This window comes from Sesamum indicum, linkage group LG2 (assembly GCF_000512975.1).
Source record: "Sesamum indicum cultivar Zhongzhi No. 13 linkage group LG2, S_indicum_v1.0, whole genome shotgun sequence".
Lineage (NCBI taxonomy): Eukaryota > Viridiplantae > Streptophyta > Magnoliopsida > Lamiales > Pedaliaceae > Sesamum > Sesamum indicum.
Window position 1 is genome coordinate 18,143,261 of NC_026146.1, and position 25,583 is coordinate 18,168,843.

The 25,583-nt window shown below is 34.8% G+C and overlaps 5 protein-coding genes across 5 annotated transcripts in view; 4 read left to right on the forward strand and 1 right to left on the reverse strand.

The window, feature by feature from the left end:
* Positions 1,133-2,621, forward strand: LOC105156786 (vinorine synthase). Its single transcript, XM_020692058.1, has 2 exons — positions 1,133-2,268; positions 2,303-2,621. The coding sequence occupies exons 1-2, from the start codon at positions 1,174-1,176 to the stop codon at positions 2,510-2,512; spliced, it is 1,305 nt and encodes a 434-aa protein (XP_020547717.1). The 5' UTR covers positions 1,133-1,173; the 3' UTR covers positions 2,513-2,621.
* Positions 7,571-9,290, forward strand: LOC105156787 (vinorine synthase-like). The gene has a single exon (XM_011073004.2). The coding sequence runs from the start codon at positions 7,773-7,775 to the stop codon at positions 9,090-9,092; it is 1,320 nt and encodes a 439-aa protein (XP_011071306.1). The 5' UTR covers positions 7,571-7,772; the 3' UTR covers positions 9,093-9,290.
* On the reverse strand, positions 10,966-14,620 carry LOC105156674 (serine/threonine protein phosphatase 2A 57 kDa regulatory subunit B' theta isoform-like). Its single transcript, XM_011072881.2, has 3 exons — positions 13,986-14,620; positions 12,583-13,817; positions 10,966-11,584 (listed from the first exon to the last, which is right to left on the reverse strand). The coding sequence occupies exons 2-3, from the start codon at positions 13,780-13,782 to the stop codon at positions 11,255-11,257; spliced, it is 1,530 nt and encodes a 509-aa protein (XP_011071183.1). The 5' UTR covers positions 13,783-13,817; positions 13,986-14,620; the 3' UTR covers positions 10,966-11,254.
* Positions 16,207-20,566, forward strand: LOC105156675 (F-box protein SKIP14-like). The gene is made up of 2 exons (XM_011072882.2): positions 16,207-18,030; positions 19,419-20,566. Exons 1-2 carry the CDS (start codon positions 16,987-16,989, stop codon positions 19,968-19,970), a joined length of 1,596 nt encoding a protein of 531 aa, XP_011071184.1. The 5' UTR covers positions 16,207-16,986; the 3' UTR covers positions 19,971-20,566.
* The window catches only part of LOC105156788 (trihelix transcription factor GT-4-like), a 3,776-nt gene continuing 1,400 nt past the window's right edge, over positions 23,208-25,583 (forward strand). The window contains exons 1-2 of the mRNA XM_011073006.2: positions 23,208-23,814; positions 24,839-24,877. Coding sequence (XP_011071308.1) covers positions 23,208-23,814; positions 24,839-24,877 — 646 coding nt within the window. The remainder of the gene's footprint in view (positions 23,815-24,838; positions 24,878-25,583) is intronic.

The following is a 25,583-nucleotide window of genomic DNA, read 5'->3' on the forward strand; positions in this document are numbered from 1 at the left end:
TCTAATGCGAGTTGCCGTCACCTAATGATGCCCCTCTTTTGGGCAACCTATTGCCCCTTTCATGCTGGGCCATGACGAGGTCACCTAGAGATTGGGTGGCTATATTATATATAATATATATGTATTTATATATATAATTGTGTATATATAAAATAATTATATACTTTTTTATATATAAATTATGTAACTTTTCACCCAAAAATTCATGTAATTGTCATATCACGTTTTATTTTTTTATTAAAGCAATGTAATTGTCACGTCATACAGGATTAGCTACTAAAATCATTTCCCCCAATTTCAAATGCCACATCCATTTTTCAGAAATTCGACTACTATTATTTGGAATTGAGCAAATTAAAAAATTAAAGGACTATTTTGAAATCCTAAAAAGTTAAAAGATTAAAATAAAAACAAAGACTAAAGTTAGAGGATAAAAAACGCCCTAAATCTCTTGCATTAACTATGGCTAAAAGAGTGTGGTAGAAGCATAGTTAATACTTCGGAATGCTACGTTCGGTCCCTCAAATTTTTGTTTAGAATAACTTTAATTTCTCAAATTCATTTCTTGATATTAGCATCTCTAAACTCAACTTTTGTTCAATTTGGTTGTTTTTGGGCAAATATATATGGTCGGATTTTGACTTTTTGGAGGATAAAATGATAAATTTAAATTTGATTGTTTCATGTTAATCGCTTGATGAGTCTGTAACATTATTAAATTGGTTTTTTAATAAAATTTCTTTTTTTTATATGTTGAATATGATGTATATATAAGATTATGTTGTGAATATAATGAAAATTTCAACTCTTTTGAACTTATATAAAATTAAAGAAGATAAGGTGATAGTTAAATTGGTTTGACATTTGAGAAAAAGCTTCAATCATCGTCCATTAAATGAAAGTCGAAGGATAAGGTATAAATGGCTACTTATATATATAGAATTGCATCCCAATCAGACAATATTATATAGGAGTACATGACCTCACACGGGAATTGTCAATTTGCAAGCAAAATATACTACATGACTTCACCTTCTACTCATCATACACAACACCTATCTACCGAGCTAGCTCCAGGCTATATATACCCCAGTTTCCATATATTGGGATTATCATCATTTTCCGAAAACATAATAATAAATCAAAGTTTCTGTAGCATTCGATTTTCAGCCAATGGAGATTGAAATTGAAATGATCTCCCAAGAAATCATCAAGCCCTCTTCTCCAACCCCGGAATCACTGCGAAAATACCAGCTCTCGTTTCTTGATCAGATTGCCCCTCCTATTTTCATGCCCGTCGTCTACTTCTATCAAGCCGATGCCAAATTTTCCAACCATGGAAAATCAAACAATCTAAAGAAGTCTTTATCTCAGGTCCTGTCGAGATTCTATCCCCTGGCAGGCCGCCTTGTCGATAATCTATACGTCGACTGCAACGATGAAGGGTCGCCCTATGTCGAGGCTGTTGCTAATTGCAGTCTTTCACAAGTACTCACGAATCCAGTCGTGAAGAACATGGACAAATTTCTACCCTACAAGGTGGACGACGACGTGCAAAATCTTTGTGTGGCTGTTCAAGTTACTTTTTTCCAGTGCGGTGGGACTGCAGTTGGGCTAGTCATATCGCACAAGATTGCTGATGCATTATCGTCCTTCCTGGTGGCAAACACGTGGGCTGCCGTCGCACGACATGGGAACTATGATGACGTGCCCGGCCCCAAGTTTGAGGGGGACAAGATTTTCCCGCCGCGGGATACTGCCGGGTTCAAGCCAAGTACAGGAATCCTGAAAGAAGAACTCGTCACAAAAATCTTTACATTCCCAAACTCCAAAATCTCCGCCCTCCAGGAAAGGTACTACGGCGGAGCCGCACAACGGCGGCCAAGCCGGGTAGAGGCCCTGTCAGCTTTTATATGGACCCGATTCATATCTGCCATGGAAATGAAAGCACACCCAAACAAGATCTACACCGTGCTACACGCAGTAAACCTTAGACCTCGTCTGGATCCGCCGCTGTCTGAGTACCATTTCGGCAACATATTCCGGTTGGCAATTGCCAGGCCAACCGTGGGGGCTGACAGCGGCTCTGAGCTATTGCAGAAAGTAAGGGAAGCCATAAGAGCCGTGAACAGAGAATACGTGGCTCAGCTGCAACAGGGAGATAAGCATTTGAATTTTCTAAAAGAGAGAATGGCTCAGGCTATTAAAGGCGAGCTGGTCACGTTTAACTTCACAAGCTTGTGTGGTTATCCGTTGTACAAAGCGGACTTCGGGCAAGCCGGTTCCGTTGTACAAAGCGGACTTCGGGTGGGGCAAGCCGGTTTGGGTGGTTACATTGACCGGGCTGGTGTACAAGAATCTGGTAGCTTTTATGGATACCGCGATGGGGGATGGAATAGAGGCACGGATTAATTTGAGTAAAGAGGATATGAAGAAGTTTGAAGCTGATGCAGAGCTGCAAGAGTTTGTTTCAAACGCCAAAACTCTTGGAATTCACCACTCGCGATTGTAGCTTGATTTCGTGCGTGTTGATGAATATTATGGGAGCATTTGCAATAGTTGGACCCATGATAATCCGTACAAAAGTTGTAATTTGAATGAGTGTTCTGTATGTAATAAATAACCAGTTACATAATAAGTATAATAAATTTATAATATAAGTTATGTATATATTTCTTGTATAATTAATTAAATTATATATATATATATATTGTGTGATTGATTATATTCAATTGAATATTGATATGTAAAGGTCAAAAAAATTTAAACTTGATCGTACATAGGAATAGAAGTTGATATATAATTTTGGCGAAAAAATAAATAGCCTCACCATCAACTTTTGTCTCTGTTAATTAGGTTATAATGTTAAAAATATCAAACTGATATTAACAATGTTGCCAATTCATTCTGAAAGAATATATATGAATATATATATATATATATATATATATATATTAATTGATGTTGAAAGAAGTGATTATTCAACATGACAAACTTCTACATTCCCTAGCTATATATCTCTAATGTCATTAAATCACATATGCATGCATTTATCATTAATTGTCATTAGCGATGTATTCAACCATTTTATCATCAATAGATGCATAAAAGCTATATACTAAGAAGAATAAAAAAGATAACTACCAAAAAGAAGCTACGAAAAACCCATGATAAATGGACAAGTAAAAAAAATAGTTGATTAATTTAAAATTTATAACAAAAAAAGGAACGTCATAATTAAATAATTAAGACGCAAAAGGAGTACTCTCACTCACTTAATAATAAAATATAGATATTTTTAAAAATTAAAATAAAATTTTAGTGGTTAGAAAAAGAGAAGTTGAAAACAAGAAATTAATAAGATTGTCCCAAGGAATTTTGGTGACAGAGAATTACATGGATTTGAAATGTTTCAGAATATATATCCCATGCATGTATATTAACCCTTGCCAGAAATTATTACAATCGCTTTTAATTTTTACTCTAAGTTGGTATATCTAACTATTTTTTCTTGGTTTGATTCACCAACTTCGTCGTTCAAAACTCAAGACTAAATCCTTTACAAAAAACTAAAAGACTCAGAGTAAATGTTTATCAAGTGTGATAATGAATGTTTTATCTTCTCTTTCTCTCTACTGTATTTTTATCAAGTACATGTGATATTTGAAATTAATCTGTACGTATTACTTTTGTTAAATTATGTTATAAGGGTAATATTTTTTTAATTGAGTTAAATATTAGTCTAAACTATGAGTCTTGAAGTTCCCATACAAATGCTTATATACTTGACAATAATATTTTTATGTTTAAATTTTTTAACGCTTTTATGATTAATTTTATCAATGTTTAATATGATAAAAGAAATTAGTTTGTAATATTATGTAGTAATTTTGTGATAGTTAAATTCTTTTATCATTTTAACTATTTTTACATATTGTAATATATTTTTACTGTATCATCCGATAATATTTTGACATGTCATGATCCATGTAGAGTAATACCTATCATTATTATTGCCGATACTGCAACTTCAAACCACGACACGAGAACCCTTAGCTAATGATATTTATTATAAAAAGAAAAGGGCATGATCCTATAATTTAATTAAACAACTTACTTTATAACTCGCATATATATATATATATATATATCAACCATTCTTTAGAAACCTGATACATAGTTTATTTGTTCTTGGAAATGGGTTTCATCTGATGGATGTTGTAGGAACGAGACGGGTTGGTCTCAAGACTCAGATAATGTGAAAACATGCAATGCATGTCAAAGACTCTTTGTGTGGACAGCCAATTAAGGCAAGGGACAATTAATTACTTAATTATATATCAGTATATATAATCAGCTTTTCTAACACCCAAATTACTTAGTGCTGTTCAAACGCACAACTAATTAACGTTGCTCTCCTTGTTTGGTGCTGCAATCCGCCATGGGAATTGGGATTAAATTGTTTGTAGCGTAAAAAATTGCTGCTGACTTAATTGACTTATCATAACCCAACACTATTTCGGTTGCCTGAACAGCATTTTAATTAACCCAGGTTGCCTGAATTCACCGGGGAATGGGATCAACAATTATAAGAAGTTAGACTATGGATGATGATGATGTCTGTCCTGTCTGCATACAGTTACACATATACAGGACATCGCCCTTAACTAATGGCTTACCAACCCCAACCCAATATATAATCCACTTAATTACAGCTAACATTCTCAAAATGGACGGTTTGGACTATAAATATATATATATATATAAATTGTAAAGTTATACTTTTTAGTCCCATAGAATTTTTCAGGATTTTACTATTTATTTGTCAAGGATTTATTTGTGTTGGGTAGAATTAGTCAATATAGTTATATAGAAGAGTTGGTTTATTTAATAGTATTATTGGCTAGCTTCCTTTTTGTATTGATTGATTAGGTGTGTATATATATTTTATATTATGTCATATATAAGTCAATGTAATCTAATAATGCAATTTGCGGTAGATATAAGTACATCAAATTGAAAGGTGAAAAGGACAAAAATATATATTTTCAAGATATAGATGTGGAATAATAATTGTTAGGAAAGAATACCAAAATGCATAATCTGCAAATATTCTGCTTTTGGGGGTTGAAAATTAAATGAAAAATATTTATCACTGCAGTATTAATTAATTATAGCAATTAACTAATTCATAATTATAAGGAATATGTAAATATTAAGAATAATTAATTCGTCTTTCCTTATGCCCAAGATTGTAGCATTAACCATTATATATTACAATTCTAGGCTGTAGAAAATAATTTGATCATTTACTAGGGATTTAAAGTGTAGCTTGTAATAATGAGAGTACTGCAATTTTTATACTATAATATAGGGCAGTTTGCAACCTTAGCATGATACTTTTGAAATGATCAAGTTTGGTATTATAGGAATAGGGTCAGTTTGCAAATTACATACCGCTATTAGCGCTGCATGTGGCTTTTAAATTTGAAGTAGTTGGAGGTAAAAATTAAAGGAATTGTACTTTTTTGTACCATATTCGGAGCTCTTTACATGATTGATACCATACATTTTTAGTTACCCGAAAATGATACCATAGATATGGTTGTTAGGCCTTCATTAAGCCTGTTGTTTTGGCGTTTAAATGTGACGTGAACCGAACATGTTGGAGTTGACCTAGGTTAAGAGGCGTAAAAGAGTTGCTGCTTGAAAAAAACACCAAAAACTATCCCTTTAATTCATTCCCGAAATGATACGATTTTCCATCTATGAACTCTAACCCTAAGCAAGAATCATCCGAAATTAACCTAAATTGATTTGTGGGTGAACGGGTTTTTTTTTTAATTTCCCTAGCAGTAACTCCATTTCAGTACTCTTTAATCTAACACTAGCTTCAACACGTGCAACTCACTTGACATTTGGGTGGAAAAATAGCAGGTTTAATGGCAACGTGCACATTTCGTTAAAAACTTAATGGAGTTATCTATTGTGCAAATAGCATCATTTATATAGTATAATTTTTTATCAATTAAAAAAATATGATACCAACCGTGCAAAGAATCATGTACAAAAATACAATTCTCTCGAATTTCTTTGTTCTCCCAGCTCGAGATTGAACGGCCAGATGACAAAAGGCTAAGAAGTTTACGGCGGTATGTATTATGCAATCAAACATCTTATATGGTACCAAACTTGATCAATTGAAAAAAATATAGTACCAAACTTACAAACCCCCCATACTGTGGTATCAAAAGTTGCAATTCCTTTGTGTAATAATTATTTACTACACCTTTTAAATTGTAGAAAAAAGATAATATTATATTACAACCTTACCAGGCGCACAAGTCGTGGTGAATAAGGAACTTTTTTAGCAAAGGTTATTTACTACAGCTTAAAATTTGTAGCCATGGCTGCATTAACTATGACTAAAAAAGTGTAGTAGATGCGTAGTTAATACTTTTTTTTACCATGACTTATTTGTCATTTGCTATACATATATGTGTTCGTAGCAAAAAGTTTATTTTTTTTAAGAGTAATTAATATGTGAAAAGCTTTGTATTGCTTAAGAATTGATATTAGTATTTTTATTCAGTTTCATATTAATTGTTTTAATATAACGTGTTGGTTCGTTTTGTTGTTATTGTTATTATTACTATTATTTTGTAATGATCAATCAAGTAAAATTTCAAATAATTAAATTTGAGAATTTTTAAAAAACTTAAAATTATGCTTTAATAACAATATTATCAACAAAAAGAAATATTGATGATTAATTGAAAATTATTGTTATAATTAATATTAACAACGGATATATACGATGCTGAATGATTAGATTTTTTTATATTCACATATTAAAGTAACAAAATCACCAATAATCTATTCTTGCTATGAGCAAGACAAAAATATTCCTTGCTAATTTGTTAGTAAATTAACAACGAATATTTTTGTTAGTAAATTTTGTAGCAAAGTCAGTAACAAAAATAAATTAATAATGAATTATCATGTAAATATTTTTCTATTTATTCATTGTCAATCGACATGATTAACAATGAATTCTTCTATTTTACGATATATATATATGTATGTAGCGTTTCTATTGTGGTTATTTGTGGTAGTAGGGGTTTCATATCTTGAATTGCATATAAATCCCTCCCCACCTACACATCTTGTGCATCGCGTGTTTAATAAAAAATGAAATGTATTGCATGATGTAATATTTGAATTGTTTGTGAAGAATTAGACTAACTAAAAGAAAGGGACATAGATAGAGTCCTCTAATACGGGATTTCAAAAACCATGAATTGCATATAAGTCCTTCCCCACCTACACATATTGTGCTTACATATATACCTAGTACTTGGATGAACTTATATATAACAATTAAAGAAGAAAAGGTAACAGTTCAAAATGCAAAAGTCTTCTATCATCTCTCCCACTAATTTATTCATATTAATTTAAACCCTTTGGACTTTTGAGAAAAGACATTAAATCAAGTCGAAAGATGATCGTATAAATGGCTACTTAATTATATATAGAATTGCATCCCGATCAGACAATATTATATAGGAGTACATAACCTCAGACGGGAGTTGTCAATTTGCAAGCAAAATATACCACATGACTTCACCTTCGACTCATCATGCATACACAACACCTATCTACCGAGCTAGCTCCAGGCTATATATACCCCAGTTTCCGCACATTGGGATTATCATCATTTTCCGAAAAACATAATAATCAATCAAGTTTCTGTAGCATTCGTTTTTCAGCCAATGGAGATTGAAATTGAAGTGATCTCCAAAGAAATCATCAAGCCCTCTTCTCCAACCCCTGAATCACTGCGAAAACACCAGCTTTCGTTTCTTGATCAGATTGCCCCTCCTGCTTTCATGCCCGTGCTTTACTTCTATCAAGCGGATGCCAAATTTTCCAACCTCAAAAAATCGAACAATTTAAAGAAATCTTTATCTCAGGTCCTGTCAAGATTCTATCCCCTGGCAGGCCGCCTTGTCGATGATCTATATGTCGACTGCAACGACGAAGGGGCGCCCTACGTCGAGGCCGTAGCTAATTGCACTCTTTCACAAATAATCACGAATCCAGTCATGAAGAACATGGACAAATTTCTACCCTACAAGGTGGACGAATACGTGCAAAATCTTTGCATGGCTGTTCAAGTTACTTATTTCCAGTGCGGTGGGACTGCAGTTGGGCTTGTCATATCGCACAAGATTGCTGATGGATCATCGTTCGTCCCGGTGGCAAACACGTGGGCTGCCGTCGCACGAAACGGGAACTATGATGACGTGCCAGCTCCCAAGTTTGAGGGGGCCAAGATTTTCCCGCCACAGGATGCTACCGGGTTCAAGCCGCCTAGTAGTACAGGAATTGTGAAAGAAGCAGTCATCACGAAAATCTTTACGTTCCCTGCCTCCAAAATCTCCGCCCTCCAGGAAAGGTACTCCAGCGGGGCCGCGGAGTTCCTGCAGCGGCCGCCAAGCCGGGTGGAGGCCCTGTCAGCTTTTATATGGACCCGGTTCGTATCCGCCACGGAAATGAAAGCAAACCCGAACAAGATCTACACCGTACGCCATACAGTAAACCTTAGGCCCCGCCTGAATCCGCCGCTATCTGATTACCATTTCGGCAACATATTCTGGGTGGCAGTAGCCATGCCATCCGTGGGAGCCAACTGCGGCGTCGAGGTAATGCAGAAAGTAAAGGAAGCCATAAGAGCCGTGAACGGAGAAAACGTGGCTCAGCTGCTGCAGGGGGGTGAGACTTTGAATTTCCTTAAAGAGAAAATGGCTTACGCCAATAGAGGCGAGCTGGTGAGGTTTACCTTCACAAGCTTGCATAAGTTTCCGTTGTACAAAGCGGACTTCGGGTGGGGCAAGCCGGTTTGGGTGGTGACGTTGGCCGGGCTGTTGGACAAGAATTTGGTCGTTTTAGTGGATACAGCGACGGGGGATGGAATAGAGGCACGGATTAATTTGAGTAAAGAGGATATGGAGAAGTTTGAAGCTGATTTAGAGTTGCAAGAGTTTCTTTCGAAGTCCAAAACTTTTGGAATTCACAACTCGCGATTGTAGCTGGATTTCATGCGTGTTGATGAATATTATTGGAACGTTTGCAATAGTTGTACACGGCAGTTCGAACTCAAATGGGGATTGATTAGATCTGAACTAATTATATGGCAAGTGCAATACACTTTTACGTGTGATTTGTGTATAGTTCGAAAAATGACAAATCAGATGATACTTACTTTATGATTAATTTAATTCAGTCAAATCTAGTTTGAGCATGAAACTTCCTAATTGTGCCTACTTCTGCAACAATGATAATCCGTATAAGAAGTTGTACTTTGAGTGAGTTGTATTTGTAATAAAAAATATAATGAATGTAATACACTTATTATATGATTGATAAAATACAGTTATTGTGTGACTGATTTTGAAAAAATATAAGTTGACATATAATGTTTGGCGAAAAAATAGCCTCAACATCAACTTTTTTAGGTTATTTTCGAAAATTGTCCAAGTAGGTCAATTAATCTATTTGCAAAGCGAAGGAACAACGGGATTAGGCTGTTGGTCTTTAGTATTAAAAGTTCGTTGTCTACTTACAATTTTACCAAAAGTATAAATGGACAGCCTTGGATTTATTTTTTACTTTTGAAGCAAAACTTCTGTTTTTGTTTTTTTGCCGGATTGAATTTTTTATTACAATTCTTATTTTATTTTTTATTTCATTCTGTATGTACATACTACGTATACAAGATAATTATATAAAATAATATAAAAAATACAATATGAATTAAAATAGAAAACTCAATTCAATGTAACGAAAGTTGAACTCGAAAATGTGGTTTAGCTTGCTTGTAAAATATTTCTCATCTCATCTCATCTCGAAAATGTTGTCATTGTTTGTTCGTTTGTGGAAAAATATTTTCCATCTTAAGAATAAGTATTTGAACACACTTTACTATTCTAAAATATATATATATATATATATCATCAACTAATAATTACATTTTTTTTATCTAACATATTTTACATATTACATCAAATTATTATCATTATATTTTTATATCACAACAAATTGCATACTCAAAAAAATATTTCATCTCAACTAAATACTTTAACTTTCTTACAGTAAAAATTATGTGAGAACACTATACATTAAAGAAAAAAAGTTACGCATTATCATTAACAATAGATATCAAGTAATAACATGTTTTATTTTACTTACGATTTAGCCATGTTCCTTACAAGAATTATATTAAAATATTTTGTAGGGCTGTAGATGATTTGAAATTGATCCGAATATATTATTATTCAAACTTATTGTTATTATTGAGTTTAAAAAATTATTTTTGAATTTGGTTTGTTTATTGACTCTAATTGAACTCAAATAAGCTTTAATTGGATCAAACGTGAGTCGAGTTCGAGTAATTTGATATTTTTAAGTATATTTTATATATTATTTTTTTACAAAACAAATTGAGCTTGAACAAGTCTTTAAAGGTTACCAAACAAAATATATACACTTATTTTATTTTCCTTTTTGGTCAAGTCAATGCTTAGGTGCAAGATATTTTTTAAAGCATACACAATCAGCAAAATTCTCTATTAAAAAAGCGCAAATTTCGACCACTTTAAAATTTCAGTGGTCAAGAATCCTGCAATTATCAAATAAAAATTAATTTTAAAATACTATTTATCACCTCAATATCTAAAGTCAGATATGTGAAATTATATAATATACGTTCGAAATTATCAGTAAGCAATTCACTGTAAATGGCATATCATTCATACAGAGGTATATGCTTTTTGACTCTTATCTATTAATATCTTCATAAATCATTTATGCATATAGGTACGCTTACATGCGTATATATCCACGCAAGAATCTGCAAATGAAAAGTAATAACAGGCAGTATATATATATAATTGCAATTTCTAACATTAGTCAATTATTTCAGATTTCTTCATACTATAAATGTAGTAATAAACATTCTTCAACTGCCCATCTGCTAATATAATTATGCATGTCTGAACAAGTAAAAAGTGACACCAATAGCTACACCTACTGTTTAAACGAATTTCTCCACACACTCAATGGAAAAAAACAAAGGCATATCAAATTAATGAAAAACTCGCAGCAAAAGGAGAAACCGAAAGATCATGCAAACGAACCTCAGGCAAGAAATGGAGTGAAAGCAAGGAGCTGAAGTTGTTGAAGGAAGCCGAGTTCAAGGAACAAGGATAGCTTCATTACTTGCAGCATTTCTTGCAGCAAGTTCTTCCAAACGTTTCCATGTGGCTTCACGTTTCTCTTTCATCTCCTTTTCCTTGGCCTCATCATCCTGAAACTTGACCTGGCACGCCTTAAATAGATCAGGATCAAGATCGTAGAATATCTTGCGAACATTGAGGGTCAAACTGTGAACAGCCTGGTTCCAGTGGTGTCTAGCATTTCTTTCTAAAGCAGGGAAGATAATGGGCAGTATAACCTTGCGATTTTGCTTGATTAGGTTCTCGATGTGATCGTTGTTCCACAAAAACAAAGCCCTCTCTGCCACCTGAAGGTTAAAAGAACATCATACTGTCATCTCTAGTTCAAAGCTCCGGCTAATGTTACTTACCAAAATTGGAGCTACAAATATTGAAGTATTTAGCAGATTATTGCTTCATGCCAGTGGCTACTGAGAGTGCCAATTTTATTCAAGTAATGCCAAAATTTATGTCAGATAAAATACAATTTTGCTTAACAATATCAATGCATACCGAATGACTTCTAAGGAGTAATGGGTACTTTTAGAGGATGCAGAACAATGGAAATGAAGGTAGTATTATGACAAGTGGATATTTCAGCTAACACCTACCCTAGAATGCAGTCAATTTCGACCAAAAGTAGAAGATATCATCATCTTGATGATGAAATGGCCCACTGAATAAATCAAAGTATATCATTATCAAGACTGGGATGGAACACAAGATTGTAATTACTTGTAGTCTCATATAATAATGTGGAACACAGTATTATCATTAATGCTTTCTGTTTAGCATGACGATGCCTAAAACATTGCAACACCTGATCCGCAATGACCTCACCGACAGGCTAAAGTCAGATATGTGAAGTGATTCTCATTTTCTAAAAGTTGCAATAAAACTCAATTATTTGGGACTGTTCTAACCCCAAGTCACATGAATCATCTGACCCAAGATTTTCCAAGATTCAATAGTTTACACTGAAAATAACAGAATAGCCAGACCATAAACTGGATCAAATTGTACTTCATGAGGACATCCAAACATAGCAGGAGACGCTCAAGCATTATATATCCCTTACTTAGCCATTTCAAATGAGTAATTGGGGGGGATATTTAATAGTGAAGGAATCACATATGCAATCCAGCTGGTATGGAATTGGCTAAATTGTGGAAGATTTCCTATGAACAGATAATGAAAGTTAAATAAACTTAAGGATATGGTAAAGGTTCTGGAAATGTCTACATATTGCAAAACGTTAAATGCAAAGCATTATAGGAGAAGAGGGGATTACAAAAACAGTAGGTACCTGAAAGTGCAAACTATTCAAGCAATGGGAGATTTGCTGAAACAAAGGTACCATGCAACGCTGGAACTCTGGTGCCTGCGTCGCTTCTAAAACCTCCTCCAGCTCATTAAGAAACAGAACTTCCTTTGAGCTGTTGGTAACCGGCCAGTACTTTATCAGCCCCCTGATAACAATATCAGCGAGCTTGCAGTCTTTCTCGACAAATTGTGTAATACAATAAGATAGCTGTTGGTGGTACATTGCCAAACATTTCGGTTTATGCAAGGGAATTAACGTTCGGACAAGAAAGAGTTTATGTTCCTCCTTCAGGGGAAGAGCAAACCCATTAATTATGCTGCCAAGAACTTCAAGAAATTCGGCAATGCCGTTATGCCTTTCTGTCTCAAAGATGAAGCGATAGAATATATTATTGATAGCTTTCCTGATGAAAGGCCGATGCACCATGAATTTCCCATAGATGCGGTGTAGTATAGTTTTCAAATATTCCCTCTCCCTAGGATCTTCCGAGTCAAAGAGATCAAGCAACTTCAGCACAAAGGAATGATCAATATATCTCTTGGCAATCTTTGCATCAGTTTCTGGTGAAGTAATGAATCTTAGCAAAAATTCATAGACAACTTGCAAATGAGGCCATGCAGGATCCATGGAGGGCTCTTCCTCTTCCAAATCAAGGCCATCTAACAACTTGTTCTCTCTTGGTTGAGGAGTAAATTCTCTGAATATATTCAAAGATACCATCTTAACAACTTCCTGCATAACCGTTTCACTAAATTTCCCACTTGCAGAAGTCACGTATTCCACTAACTCTAACAAAGTCTGCCGCTTGATCTCTTTTTCTTTAACATTCTTAGTAGGATCAGTGAAGTCAAATGCAACAGAACACATCTTCACCTTCCTGATAAACAACTGCTGCTTCTCGGAATTGGGGACGTCCCTAAAACTTGGCAACGCTTCATATGAAGCAGGAATCTGATTCCCATTCAATCTTGAATTCTTATCACGAAGGAACTTGTCTTCTGCATTATTCCTAATGTTTAAAACAGAGTAAGGGGCTGATATAGCTTCATCAACTGAACTGCTCAATCTTTTACTTCCTCCTTCGCTTCTCTTTGAAGTAGTAACAGAACTTGCGGAATGGCTCGGGTCTCCAGAGGATTTCGAATGCTTCCTAGGAATCTTACCAAGTATCTGTTTGATCATATTTTTACTAAATTACCGAATCCCCAACTCAAAACCTGAGAATGAATGATGTGAAATTTAACTTTAAGAAGCAGAAAATCTTATCACAATAACCATAGAGCGCTCTATTTTCTCTTCAGCATACCCAAAAGCTCAAATGCAAACATAAGTTATAGAGAAACACTAGTGCTGTTAATTGATAATGGCTCAGAATTTGAACTCACCAAGATGCAGAAATCTGAGTCAATCCCTTCAAAAATTGAAGCAAGCTTGCATTGTTCTTTATCTTTCTAAAGGGGCAAAAGGACCCCTTTCTCCAACAAGAACAATCACCAAATGCAGAAACCCACTCTGCACCAAAGATCAACAATCCCACTAATGTCCCAATCAAACCAAATGAAAACCCATATTCCCCTCACGCCGCTATCGAAATCCCCCACTTTTCACCAAAACCCAAGCATAAAGTTTAAGTCTTTTGACTCAAACTTGCAACCCCATATTCGTAGACCCACTTGTGAAACCCACGAAAAGAACAAGCAACAACTTCAATTATCACAACCCCACAAAACATATACCCCTCCTCCCCCAAGAATCAGCAAACCCAACTCAAACTTCCACTAAATACACAAAGCAAAGAGGAATAGAAATGAAACCTCCTCAAACGAAAGGAAAGAATCAAGAACTGCAAAAGCTTACTGTAGAAAAGTTCAGAACAAAGACAAAAAGATTTACGGATAAAAGGAAACAAAAATCATCGCAATCTTTTTCCTTATGAATTTTCTTTGACCGGTTGTTCTATTTTTATTTTTTTTTCCAGTCTTCGTTGGCTGCAGAAACTTTCCTCCTGGGATTTCTTTTCTTTTTCTAGTCGCTCCGTGTTTTTGAATTCATTTTACTCAAATTAATTTCTCACATTCCAAGTCTTAGCTGGTACGTACATGTCAAAGTCAAACTGCAGCTATGGTGCTCAGTTGCTCCAATTTTCAAAAATAAAGAAAATTGTTAGAAAATCTTTCTTTGTTCTTTTTTGTCGTAATAAATTCTTTTAAAATTTGATAGTATTTTCAGTATTTCAGCCCAATAAAAATAAATAGGTTTTTAATTTTCTTATGTTTTCCCAATTTTGATTAAAAGAATATATCCAATAAATAGGATTGAGTGGGGACCAATGGCTGCAAAGAAAATGAAATTGCAGCAACCTACTTACTATCAAAGCCCACATTTTCCAATAATAAAGAAAATAAAGTGTACAGATTCAAACGAAAATCCTTCTACTTCACCTATTGGGCTACCCATTGCCCATTTTTGTGTGGTGGGCCGTGCACTGTGCTTAATTCACAACTTTTTTTATTTGTAAGTAATAACTTTTATTAGTTCAACTGTAAAAAAATTATGAATTAAATAATAGCAAAAGTTGTGAGTATTTAAAAATAGAAGAGGGAAAAGGTCGGATTTAAAGTGTTTGAAAAAAAAAATTAATATTTATATTTTCTATTGATAAACTGTGTAAATTGATAGATAGTTACTTAAAGTTTTTAATTTAAATATTATTTTTAATAATAAACTGATAAATATTTATTTTAAACAAACAAACACTCCCTAAAATATTAGGTCTTTTTTCATATGAAATAGTACACATCATATTGAAATCATCTACATTGTTTAATATTTTCAAATTCAACCCATATAAGAAAATTTTGCTCTTATTTGATGGTACTAGAGAATTTTGATGTCCATATTAAATTACAGTTTAGATTTTAAAACTCTTTTACATTATACTATAAAAACAAGTATAGATATATCCATAATTTTAATTAGTTAGATCTCAACAAATATCTGCATTAGATATTTTAAGTATAACTCATATCATTCACTAATATTAAAATAAATTTAATTGTATATTCAACCCCTCTTTTTTAAAAATCAACAATCAAATTTTTGTTTTTACTTTTTGGATTAAATTATATTGACACCATCTGAAAGTTAGATTTAATTACACAAACACCCTATATTCTTGACAAAATTACAATTATATTTTGAAGTTATAATTATAATTATGAATACATATTTTATTCAATAACAGAACTTAACACAAACAATTCTTGAGTACATTATACTAATATTCCCTTAAAGAGTACATCTATAATTTTATTTAAAAACAAAAAAAAAAGGAGGTATTTGTGTAAATAGATGTAAATTCAAGGAGTGTAGGTGTAATTTACCACTCATCTTTTCCTCCCCTGTATTTTTGCAACTTTGACCGGGCATTATCCACCTCTGGAATTAGTCAAAAGCGAAAAACAAGATTCCCCGTAGACTAGGAGGGTTGAGGAGTTGCGATTTTGGTTTCCGTTTCCGTTTCTATTCCATAAACACAAAACAAAAATACCGGGAAAACTATTTCCCCTGACGCACACGTGTCGGTCCATTGCCTCCCTAAATTTCGTACCCTCGCCTCCTTATTTTTCCCAAGTCCCAACTGCCCCTCGCCCAATTTAATTTCATTTCCCTTCTCACCAGGATTTTGCCTTCCTACTCTGCAACTCCGATCTGCAGAGATTCTTTCCTATCCCGCTTGATCTTCCTTGTCGACGGGCTTTCGATTTTTAAACCCCAGTCGGGGACTTAATATCTCTCTGTCTCTTTCTCAGTCGAGTGTCGCGGAATTTGGGGTTTGGTTTTTGAAGGAAGAGATCAGGTTTTTTTTGTATCTAATTTTTGGCTAGTTGTTTAATTGTGTTTGTAGGAGGTTGGACTTTTTGTGTTGATTAATGAGCTAGAATACGCGCGGTTCTTTCCAGACCTAGGTTTGCTGGTATAGTTTGCGGTTCTCTCTTTTCGATTATTTGAATTAGGGATTCTTTTATTCTTTTTGTATATAGGAGGAGGGGACTATTATTTTGTTGATTGATTTGGTAGTTTTAGCTGAAGAAAACTATATTTTTGGGTCATACACAAGAAATACTCGGTGAGATTTTTGGTGCTTTGTTTTAGTTTGTCATTGAAAATCGAGGGTTTTCTTGTTTGAATCTTTTTAAGCAATTAACATAATCCCCGTAAAAAAGTTGAAAAAGGAAAAAAAAATTGAAAATATAGTAAAAGTGAAAAAAGGTTAAGTCTTTTTTGGTTGGGCTTAAGTAGTTTATTCCACTTTCCCCCTTTGTTTTATTAGGAAAGATTATAAGAAAGAAAGACCCGATCTAGGTTAGCTGCAGAGATATTGAGATGGCCTTGAACTATTCACAACGACCCTTATTTCCAGCACTTGTTTCTGAAGATAATTTGGTGTCACCTATGAGGATTGTGAATGGGTATTGTATTGAGGGTGTTCCAGAGAAGAATAGGGAAGGCTATGCGAGGCCATGGCGTGCCAGCCAAGGAGTGACAGATGATTGGCATTTCAATTGTGGGAGGGATAGAGTTGATTGTTACTGCTCTAAAGAGTCGAATTCCAAAGATATTGTTGACCTTTTGCCCTCCGATCCATTCGGGATGGATATAAAGACTACTTTCACAGCTATTTCGGGATGGCTTGAGGATTTGGAGGTTGAATATGGAGGATATGTGAAGAGGGATACTGGAAAGACTAGTCAGGATAATTATGGTTTATTTGCTGGATGGAATCTAATTTGGAATAATTCATTAAAGTTCCAATCATTTCCCAGTAACTTTCAGTTTAATGAGAAACTGAATAATGGTTTTCAATCCTTCCCAAGCAATACTCAGGTTTATCAGAAACCTGATGTGGGTGTCCATTCCTTGCCAAGTTGTGTTCAGGGTAATGAGAAATTGGATGTTGCAGGCAATGTGGATCAAATCGGGGAAGAGAAAGATATTGGGGATGCATTAGCCCCATATGAGTTTGGATTTCAACTGGCCTGCAACAGGAGGGACAATGTGGGGTACAACAATGAGAGTACTTGCTGCAGTTCTGAGCAGCAATGTTGTGAAAAAGTGGAGGATGCTACTGAATCTGACAGTGTGCCCCATGAAGCTTTGATTTTGGCTCTTAGCTATCTCGGAGTTAATGACCTTTTGTCGGTGGAAAGGGTTTGCAGGTCCTTATGTTCCACTGTCCAGGGTGATCCCTTGTTGTGGATGAGCATCCACATCGATCAGCCTCTTAATGAAAGGATCACGGATGCTCTTCTTTTGCAATTGGCTTTGAGGGCTCAAGGTCACCTGCAATGCCTGAGTTTAGTGGAGTGCCCCAAAATCACAGATGATGGTGTGAGGCGCATACTTGAAATCAATCCACGATTAACTAAGGTAAGTGACTACTAGGTCTACTCATATAACTTTTAATGGTTGTTTGCATGTATCCAGGCTTGAATTTATGTGTACATGCCATTTCTACATTGTTGATGGTGTTAAGGTGATAAGTATAACAATGATTCAATGTATTATTGCATATTTTAAGGGCTAGAGACATGTTTGTCTGTTGGTGTAGTATAACTCTGTTTGATACACTCAGATGCACATGTAATTGCATGGACCTATGTTTTGTTGAAATGTTAACAGTGTTTCATTAGCTGATTGTTAGCTTGTATCGGTAATTACATTTCACTTTTCACATTCACTTGAACTTCCAGTACCAGCTTGTATGTCACTAGGCATATAAATACAACATGTATTATCTTTTGTGTAATCCAAAGTTACATGGGTGTTTTCTCTTTGTGCATTGATTGATTGACTAGTCTTTCTAGTGCATTATTAGATTGGACATGAGCATCTGCAATCGCATAACTTTTGGAGCTTGAATGTTACATCTAAATGACCACCTGTCTTAATTTTTTGGCATGAAAAGTATAGTAATTGCTGAACGATACCATACTTATTACTTAGGAAAGGACAATAGTCACAGTATCTACATGCGACCCCACTGCTTGAATTTGGATAAGAATGAGCTTAATGGAGGATATCAAACACCATAGATGCTTCGCAAGATTTAAACAGGGAATGCATCTAGAGTAACGTTTAGGGAAGGATGATTCACTACCATGGCTTGTTGTTTCTTTGAGAAGTGTCGTTGCTGGACTTTTTGCATCTCTGATGCTAGGATAAAAAAAAAAAACCTTCTGTTGGTCAATAATAAAATTAGTAGTTGAGGAATCATTTACGGAAAATGCTTTTACTGGCTTGTCAAATTTTGTGCAATTGAAAAATAATTTCTGAAACTTTTTCAAGTATGTTGGTGCCTCTTTTATAGTGATTTCCAATCTACATGGGATTCTAGGGAGTGATGAAACATGAGGTGCATTTCTTAATTAATAAGAAAATAGTTACACTTTATCTTTAGAAATGAATTTTTGTTTTTGTTGTGCTATTATCTTTTAAATGTAGTACTTGGAAGGTTTAGACATACATAAACAATACAAGTTGAGCAACTGGGGTGGATGCTATTTTCTGCTATGCAGCAATTGGTGCTAATATCTGATGATGCTTCTGTCATTTGAAAATTATTTTCATATTTTTTTCTTCTTGATACCCTTGTTTGGCGCTCCATGTTTTCACCTTTCATCATGTAATCTGGATATTTAGAAACTTCATCTGCAGTTAAATAGTTTTGTTTTTCTTACTTTTTTTACTCAAACTTGTGTGCATGACTTAAATGTTGTGCACTGATGTTATCACGTGCTAACTCTTATCATGTACAGTTGTGTGTTCCTGGCTGCACAAGGCTCACTATTGAAGGGATATTGAATAGTATAAAGGTTCATAACTCTAAGAAAGATGTTCCGGGTATAAAGCTCCTCAGAATTGGTGGGCTTTACGGCGTTACATACGAACATTTTGAAGAGTTGAAGTTGTTACTGGGTACTGAGCGCCACAGGAAAGGAAGTTATCACAAGCCACATTTCTATCATCGAGGAAATTTTTATCTTCCATATGATGATGATCGGACGATAGATATTGAAATGTGTCCAAGATGCGAGAAATTCAGGTTGATATATGATTGTCCAGCTGAGGGTTGCCAGGTTACAGATAAGACGTCTCTTCTTTGCAGAGCATGCACACTTTGCATAGCCAGGTGTGCTCAATGTGGCAGGTGTATTAATGACAATGAATATGAGGAAACTTTCTGTTTGGAATTGCTATGTTCAGATTGTTTTAAGCAGCCGCTCAATTACCAACACAGGCTGGATAAGAAGATTGATCCCCATGGGGCTTTACGTGAGCCAAGTTATCACTTCAGTCACCATGCATAGGGGAAAATATCTGTTACTTATATTGGATTGCTCGAGTCTTGATTCCTTAAAATTTGAGCTGCCTTTGAGGTTTGACTTCTGCTGTTGAGCGGCACTACCACATAGTGGTATAGTTGTCATCTTCACACACTGCATTTGCCGAGTCCAAGATGGGGGCAAAAAATCATAAAGAAATAGGGAGAAAGACGGATATACATGCAAGTTGCTTACTAGTGGTGGGTTCTCTTCCTCCAGGAGATCTTGCTTTGAAAAGCTGATGATCTTCCTGTTCTGGAGGGGTCAGATTTGGGTTTTACTTTCATTTGGTAGGGTTTCTTTGTGATCTGTCCAGTGTCTTCAGCCCATTTATTTTGTCAACAATGCAAGATCGGAAATATGTGAAGTCTGCTCATGCAAAGATAACGACAAGAATCTGTATCATTTCTTCTGATTTGTTAAAGACAATTGCTATATTAAAACCTGATTCTTCCTTACAACTCTCTTGGTTGAGCCTGTATTTCTTATATATGTACTTGACTGTAAAGTGACATAGTTGGTGTACTTGGGTTATTAATCCCACATTCCACATTTATGCTCAATTCCTTGGGCATGTAGAACAAAAGCTTATCATAATCTCTCTGGTAACATCTGTTGAATCTCACAGTTGTTGCAGTTTTTTTTCTGCTTCAGGTTCCTGGAATGTTTGGCAGGCTTCATCCGCGATTAGACATTGTTGACTGACTAGTGTTTTGAATGCATTCATGCAGGATGATAACCTTGTCCACGACTTTATGTTAATCTTGGTCAGTTAAAATAAAAATACCTCAAAACACTATCGACTACATCCATTTTCACTTGATGCCAAGGAGGGCATAAAAGCCAATATAAACAAATAATGTCTCCATACAAAGCGTAATATATTTACAACAGCAAAATCGGATTAAGTAAGAACAACTAACTGTCATGAAAATAATTTTTTTTTTATATAATTTTGTATTACATATCCGTATCACATGGTATGTAATTTTTTTCCAAATTAAAAAACATAATTAAGTTATAATATTATAATATGTAAATAAGCACATACTATACAATCGTGAGCGTGACGTGTAACAAAAGATTTTTAACCATTCCACCATTTATTACTCAGGTGATTGAAAACAAGGCCGCCTATTACCTTTGTTTGTGTTTTTGTAAAACAATGGGTGATATTAATAATTGTCACATTTATTAACGGTTTGAACAATTGAGCGAACGATTTAATGTAATAACTTTTCAGGTTGCATTCATGTCACATCTTCAATCATAATATATATATATATATATATCAAAAGAAAAGATGAAATATCAATTGAGATTCCTTCAATTTACAACTAAATGCATTACTTTATATTGTTTCAGATATTAAAACAAGATACATGAACTTACTAGGTGCATTACTGGATATTTAGACGCATGCTACGCAGGAGGTCATATATTTGTGGGAAAATTGCATAATGTCCTCGTGTTATCTAAAAATTGCTAAAACTTATCTATATTAAATAAATAGTTCAAAAAAATTCTCTATAATTATAAACTCTATAGAAAAACCCTCTCCATTAAAAAAAAGAAAAAAGAGAGAGAGTTGTACATCTAAAAAAGATATTTTTGTCCTTTTTTCTTGATGCGGGTTATACCTCTATCAGTTGTTGCTCATAATCTTCCATGTATACGCAAATATTTAGCTATCTATTGTCATTGCTGAATTCCACTCTTTATGGCTTATGAGTCCAGCTTTTGGAAATCAATTTACTCCACATCTGGCAAAAATTAGACTGTACAAAGAACTGCGTTTGCAATCATTTTTAATTAATGTGTTGAAAAACAACTTAATTAAATTAATTTAAATAAAAAATTATAAGCAACTCCCTAAATTCAGAAATGTTAAGTCATTGTTTTAAACACTTTAGCTTTAAAAAGATATTTACGTCCACTTCTATTTCAAAATTATCCCAACTTTTATTATTGTTTAACATATATTTTTTGTGTAACTTATTTAGGGACTAACAACCTAGCTGACAGGCAAAAGGGAGCAGGGGCTAGAGCTAGAGTTCGATAGGGAGTGACCTCCTAGTCGGAAGGCACGACTGAGAGGATAAATTAATTCTATAGACTACAAAACTGATGAGTTAATATCTTAATACCGACCCCGAGCATTTTTTAGTTTAGGAAGGATTGTAATAAAGGTCTATTGATCTATCTATAAGTAAGTTAGCTTTCATGAGAAACTAGCAACCACAAGTGAGAGACAGAGGAAAAGAACAATCATACTCTCTAGAGAAGATATATCAGCAATGAGATGCTAAGAGAAGTTGCTGGCTGTATCTCATGAATGATCTACTTGTATAACTTAATTAACTCATAAAATAAAAGAGCTCTTATAATAAATAAAGACTTTCCCACCTTTTCTCTTGGGCCCTCCGACCTGGAGTTTCTTTGTTATCAAGCTTCCCCCACCTGCTCATTTCTGCTTGCCAACTAGGCAGTTAGTCATTTGCTTAACTCTCCCTTGTAGCCCCTGGGTATTCACTACTTGGTCAGCTTCTAGGGTTGTTCTCAAACGGTAATGCCTAAAGTTCCGATGTGAACCCCTATCTAGCTTTCTACTAGTATTTCAGTAGGTGATATTGAAATCCTTATAGATAAGTTGTAGAAGATATTGTGTGGGCTAGTGCAATTTTTCTTAAAGCAAAAAAACTATCGTATCCCCAACAAAATGATTATAATTGTCAGTTTGAAAATGTGAACTAAAAATTGTAATTTCCGACCTAACGGGATTAATCTAACTCCTAACTTCTATTGCAACTCATCATAAATTAAGTTTAGGAAATTAGCCACACCATTCAGGCATTTGCTTCTACTTTTTCACTACCCTTTTCTTTCTGTTACATTAAATCTAAGTGCTGACAATTTTAATTTAGATGTCATAAAAATATGAAATTGAGATAAAAGAAAAGGAATAAGATGCAATGGAACCAACTTTTTGATAAAATTCCACATCTAAGGGAAAACAAAAGGTTACCCCAAAACTACTTGTGCAAAGCAGAAGTGGAAAATGAAATTCCCTCTTAACCTTTGTAACCAAACAGAAAGATTCTTTCAAGTTGAATAGTTAAATTCCAGTCTCCTACATCTTTCCTGTTCACACTACTCAAAACCTCCTCTAACTTCAAGAACACCAAATTCCCCCACCAGCCTGCTCCAAGGAAACCAAGAAACATGTACATGTCTGAAAAGCCTCAACAACAACAGGAATCCGCGATAGATTTCTACAACAGCGGCAAACAAGAACCACCGCACCAAAACAACAACATGATCATCCAACTCCCCTCTCAACCCCACCACCACCTCGCTGACGGCGGAGCCACCACCCCGAGTGGCGGCATTACCGCCACCAACCATAATTCATCCAACCCATCATCTTCTTCTGCCCCAAAGAAAAGGGCCGAGACATGGGTTCAAGAAGAAACACGAACCCTTATATCCCTCCGCAAAGAAATAGATATGTTGTTCAACACTTCAAAGTCTAACAAGCATTTGTGGGATAACATATCCTTGAAAATGAGGGAAAAGGGGTTTGATAGATCCCCCACCATGTGCACTGACAAGTGGAGAAATTTGTTGAAGGAATTCAAGAAAGCCAAGCAGAATAATCAAGATGGGAACGGGAATGGGTCTGCTAAGATGAGTTATTATAAGGAGATTGAGGAGATTTTGAGGGAGAGGAGTAAAAATGGCCCTAGTTGGAAGAATTCTGAAGCTTCAAATAATGCTGGAGGTGCTGGGGCTTCTAAAGTAGATTCCTTTATGCAGTTTGCTGATAAAGGTGTCATTTTTTCTTTAAACTTTTTCCTTGAGGTTAAATATTTTTGTTGTGATTGCTTTTGCTCAGCAATTTGGAAATGTGGAGATGTAGGAATTGATTTTGTCTGCTTTTTAGGTTTATGTTATTTAAGATCTTATTCTTGAAAATTGATTCCTTTATGCAGTTTTCTGGTAGAGATAGGATATTTAACTTTTGGAGTTGATTTATGTTGGAGTTTCTGGTAGGCCAATGCAGGAATTGCAGAAGCATGGAAGTTGCTATTTAATTGTTGGGTTATGTGATTTGAGCTCTCTTGGTTTCGAGGCTGGTTCATTATGTAGTTCTGGAAAGATCAATGTAGCAGAACTTGGTCTTTGTTGCTTTGCATATGGAATGTACCATGGAAGTGGTATCCTTAATTATATGCTTCTGTTTTCCACAGTCTTTTAGTTTTTCACTTGGAGTATGAAAGAGAAATATGGGAAAGAACTCAGTGTTTGGAATGCGAAAATTTTGTCGCACTGCGGTTGTTCATTCTAGTTCCGTTGATTCTTGTGGAGCGGATGAATACGTGCATGCATTTTTTACCTACTTGCATGCACACATGTGCTAATGCGCTTCTTCGTCCTATTTTTGCTTGCGAGAAATCAGGAAAAATTAAGAATTGGCAACAGGGCTAGGTTATATTTGTTTGTTTCATATTTCATATCCTTTAATAAACTGGTGACATTACATTTCTCGGAATGAGGGGATGTATAGTGAAGAAGTTTGAATCGTCTTCCATAGGTAGTAATGCAGATGTGGTTTTCCGCCTCCGGATGAAGCATAAATGGTGTTCAATAGTTATATAGTACTTATACGCATGCATCATTATCAAGTTCCATCTCCAAATCGTGGCTGGATTATATATATGCATGCTTTTGATTTTTCGCAGAGTCTATCTCTTCACAGTGACTTTCCTTTTCAACTTTTGAGTTAAAGACTTGAAGTAAATACTAAAATTCTATGACTTGCAATAACTTTTGAATATTATTTGGCTCTGCAGGTATTGATGACACCGGTCTTACTTTTGGACCAGTGGAAGGTATGTTCCTTTCTTTGAGTTTCAAGTGCTTTTTTAGATTATAATGTGGTCATTTGTTCTCTGCTGCCCAATTTGAATGTTGGAGTTTGTAATAACTATTGATTTCAGCTGGAGAAGTCATAATTACAAAGATATGTCTGATTATCTGAGTAGTTTTCTTTACTCTATAACTTTGTTTTGTTTTTCACAATAGTTAGTACTTCTGCCTTTTGGAATTTTTGCCCTTTTTCATTCTTGCCATCTGCTCTAAAAGTGACTAGTGAATGAGTTTCTGAGTCGATAGATTAACACTCTTTGATATTTAGGTTTTCTAGTTACGTAAACGTGAATGCATGGACATTAATGGTGGTCTTGATGCTCGCCTTCTACGACAAGAGACAACTTTAATTTCGTTACGTGTCTAGCATTGAAACATGCATGTTCCTCCACATTAGCCCTATCAAATACTCGTCATCTGTTACATTTATTGCGCTAATCATAATGAGATTGATATGACAGCTGCCATTTAGAATTCCTTTTATGTTATAAATTCATACACATGCTTGTCCCTGTGCGCAACCACATCTAAAACCATGAGTGTTTGCAAAGTGTACCATCATAATGGGCTTCAATCTTTGTCTAATGGAGTATACATTTTTGCTATCGAGGGCCTTGTTTCTGCCATGGAACTGGAGAAAAGTTTCTTATGAAGTTTTAATATTTTAAA

What these genes read in the sequence shown, in the direction of transcription:
- LOC105156786 (XM_020692058.1), top strand. Translation starts at nt 1,174, where the DNA reads ATGGAGATTGAAATTGAAATGATCTCCCAAGAAATCATCAAGCCCTCT. An exon ending in ATCCGTTGTACAAAGCGGAC is followed by an intron (nt 2,269 to 2,302) that starts TTCGGGCAAGCC and finishes TACAAAGCGGAC; the next exon opens with TTCGGGTGGGGCAAGCCGGT.
- LOC105156674 (XM_011072881.2), bottom strand. Translation starts at nt 13,782, where the DNA reads ATGATCAAACAGATACTTGGTAAGATTCCTAGGAAGCATTCGAAATCC. An exon ending in TGAATAGTTTGCACTTTCAG is followed by an intron (nt 11,585 to 12,582) that starts GTACCTACTGTT and finishes TTTAACCTTCAG; the next exon opens with GTGGCAGAGAGGGCTTTGTT.
- LOC105156787 (XM_011073004.2), top strand. Translation starts at nt 7,773, where the DNA reads ATGGAGATTGAAATTGAAGTGATCTCCAAAGAAATCATCAAGCCCTCT.
- LOC105156675 (XM_011072882.2), top strand. Translation starts at nt 16,987, where the DNA reads ATGGCCTTGAACTATTCACAACGACCCTTATTTCCAGCACTTGTTTCT. An exon ending in TCAATCCACGATTAACTAAG is followed by an intron (nt 18,031 to 19,418) that starts GTAAGTGACTAC and finishes TATCATGTACAG; the next exon opens with TTGTGTGTTCCTGGCTGCAC.